We start from the raw sequence: 3,165 nt of genomic DNA, 5'->3' as shown, positions 1-3,165 counted from the left end.
TAACATGAAGGGACAACCCAAGATTAGTGGGATTTCAGCATCCTCTTCAATATCCATGATCACGAAGTCTGCAGGGAAGGTGAATTGTCGCACCTTGACCAAAACATCTTCAACCACCCCCATAAGGCCTTGTGATAGATCGATCTGCCAGCTGCAATGTCATTCTTGTTGGCATAATTTCTAGCTCTCCAATCCTTCTGCACATGGAGAAAGGCATCAAATTTATGTTAGCCCCCAAATCAATGAGAGTTTTTCCAATTGACACCACACTAATAGAGTAAGGGATTGTGACACTCCCTGGATCCTTATATTTAGGTGGAAGGATTCTTTGGATAACAACACTGCAGTTTCCCTCCACCACAATATTATCACTATGGCTATATTTGCCCTTCTTGGTAATCAGATCTTTCAGAAACTTGGAGTAGAGTGGCATTTGTTGCAAGGCTTCACCAAATGGGATAGTTATCTCCAATTTCTTAAAGATATCAAGGAAACGAGCAAAGTGTCGTTACTTGTCTTTCTTGGACGGCACCAAAGGGTATGGTGCTTCCTTCCCTGAACATGAGACAATCTCCTTCTTCTTTTCTCTGGCCAACTCACTCTTTGTTTTCTTCTCTTTCTCTTTTTCTCATTTTTTTCTTCTTTTCCTTCTTCCTCTTTTTCCTCCTCATCATTTATTTCTTTCTCCCTCATATGATCTTCTTTTTTTACTTTTTCTTCTTCAGCCACTAACTCTTGCTCATCACTATTCCTCCCTTCATCTTCTATTATGGTTTCCCTCTTGCTTCTATTTATGATAGCCTTGCATTCTTCTTTGGGATTTTTCTTAGTGTTGGCCCCAAAACTTCCAAAAGAATTTTTAGCTATCTGTTTGGCTAGCTGTCCTACTTGAATATCCAGGTTCTTTATAGCAGACTCTGTGCTCTTGTGATTGGACATTGAAACTTTCATGAATTGAGCTAAAGTCTCCTCTAGCTTGGTGGTCCTCTCATAAAGTCTAGGCCCTTGATTATGAGGCCTGCTGGATAGTCCTCCTTGTTCTTTGTTGAATTAGTTTCCAGGATGAGATCTCCATTACCCTTGATTCTGATTAAAATGGCCACCTTGCTGGTAACCTGCAAATCCACTGGTATTAAACCCTGGTCTATGTTGATTTCCCATATAATTCACCTCTTTTGCAGCATCATCAAGGGGTATATAGCAGCCAGACTCATGCGCTCCTCCACATATACTAGAACCTCCAACCTACAGAACTGTTGAATGTGAAGGTTGAGTTGCTTGCAATTGGCTTGGAAGCTTACTAAGTGTCTCCGTCAATGATTCTAGTTGCTTAGCTAGCAGCTTGTTCTGCGCCAACAGTGCATCTTGTGAAGAAATCTCTAGCAGGCTTCTCTTTGTAGGTACATGAGTCCGATCACGCAAAATAGCATGATCACTAGCAGCCATATTTTCAATAAGTTCCATTGCTTCTTCAGGAGTCTTCAACTTAACTTTTCCTCCAGCAGAAGCATCCAATAACTGCTTGGAGTGCGGTCTCAAACCATCTATAAAAATATTCAACTAAATCAGCTCAGAGAATCCATGAGTTGGTGTCTTCCACAACAAGCTACGGAATCTCTCAAGCGCTTCACTTAGGGATTCATTTTGAAATTGATGGAATAAGGAGATAGTTGCCTTGCCTTCAGCTGTCTTAGACTCAGGGAAATATTTCTTCAAAAACTTCTCTACAACCTCCTCCTAAGTCTTTAAACTGTTTCCCTTGAACGAGTGCAGCCACCTCTTGGCTTCTCCAGCCAAGGAAAATGAGAACAAACTAAGCCTCACTGCATCCTCCGGCACACCTGCAATTTTCACAGTATTGCAGATTTCTATATAAGTAGCAAGGTGTGCGTAAGGGTCTTCATTTGGCAAACCATGAAACAAATTTCCTTGAATCATCTAAATCAAGGAATGAGGATATATGATGTTGTGAGCTTGAACTTCCGGTCGCGCGATGCTTGTAAAGAATTACAGCACGGTCGAGCTAGAATAGTCTTCAAGAGTCACCCTATGTGGTTGATCTTCAGACATGATATGAGCTTCGGATGCACCTACTTCCGAGTCTCTTAACTCTGGGAGTGCTGAAGATGATTTAGATGATTGAGCTTCCTCCAAACTTGGTTGTGTTGTCCTTTCCTGCAAAAATTTTCTCCTTCTCTTTGCGTTGTTTCTTCTGCAACTGCCTTCTATCTCCAAATCTAATGGAGCTAAATTCCCTGCTAAAGAGTTACCTCGCATACAAGAAGTACTAAACAGAGCAACAGTTAACCAAATCAAGAGAAACTTAAATCCTAACTAACTATTCACAAAATCAATCAAAGAATAAAGAATAAATGTCTACAAACTGAACTATACTATCTAAGTGGAAAGAAATTCCCCAACAATGACGCCAAAAACTTGTTAAAGCTACTCTTTCTACGATGCTATTCGGCAAGTGCACCGAGTCACCCAAGTAATATAAAAAGGTAAGAACCAAGTATCGTATCGATAGGGAATTTCTTTCACTCAAAAAATGTATGTTCAATGGGCAAACATTTGTACACAACCAAAAGCAAAATAAATATCAAGTTGGGTTTTTGTGTGAAAATCTAGTTAACTATAAACTAAATATCTACGATTTGAGAAGTAAAAACAGTCAAGTGAGAAAGAGTTGGGTCGTTCTACTGAATCTACCTTGATGTTGCTATATATTTTTCTTTATTTAATGTTATCTTAGTGTTCTTATGCTGAAAAATTACCAAAACCAAGATCCCTCGAGCGAATGGGCTTAACTCTCTTTAAACCTCGTCCTTGATCCCTCAACAAACTCAGTCTAAAAGAGTTGCATTAAGTCTACAACATAATATGGACTAGATTGTTGCACTCCATTTCTAGACATACAGTTTTCTAGCTTGCCCTATCATGTTCTAAGGCTTTAAAGCACTTCCCAATGCTAAAAATCCTAACTATACGTACAAATGGGTGATCAAGCCACAAGCATGTAAAAATAAGCATGGATAGAAGCAATGAACACATAAAAACAACATTAAATAGATAGTGAAAGAATATTACATCAAAGGTTCAGCAGAACTTCCCAACCAAGAGGTTTAGCCTTCCATTACCAGTAATGAGCTTTCAATACAAAGG

General features: G+C 39.4%; 1 protein-coding gene across 1 annotated transcript; it reads right to left on the bottom strand.

Annotated features, from left to right (window-relative positions):
- Positions 1-1,245: 1,245 nt before the first annotated feature.
- On the bottom strand, positions 1,246-1,938 carry LOC112997813 (uncharacterized). The gene is made up of 2 exons (XM_026123897.1): positions 1,752-1,938; positions 1,246-1,544 (listed from the first exon to the last, which is right to left on the bottom strand). The coding sequence occupies exons 1-2, from the start codon at positions 1,936-1,938 to the stop codon at positions 1,246-1,248; spliced, it is 486 nt and encodes a 161-aa protein (XP_025979682.1).
- Between the last annotated feature and the right edge of the window lie 1,227 nt (positions 1,939-3,165).

The sequence above is a fragment of the Glycine max genome, chromosome 9 (genome assembly GCF_000004515.6).
Source record: "Glycine max cultivar Williams 82 chromosome 9, Glycine_max_v4.0, whole genome shotgun sequence".
In the NCBI taxonomy this organism is placed as follows: domain Eukaryota; kingdom Viridiplantae; phylum Streptophyta; class Magnoliopsida; order Fabales; family Fabaceae; genus Glycine; species Glycine max.
The sequence above is the reverse complement of the archived record's forward strand: the minus strand, read 5'-3'. Positions and strand labels throughout refer to the sequence as shown.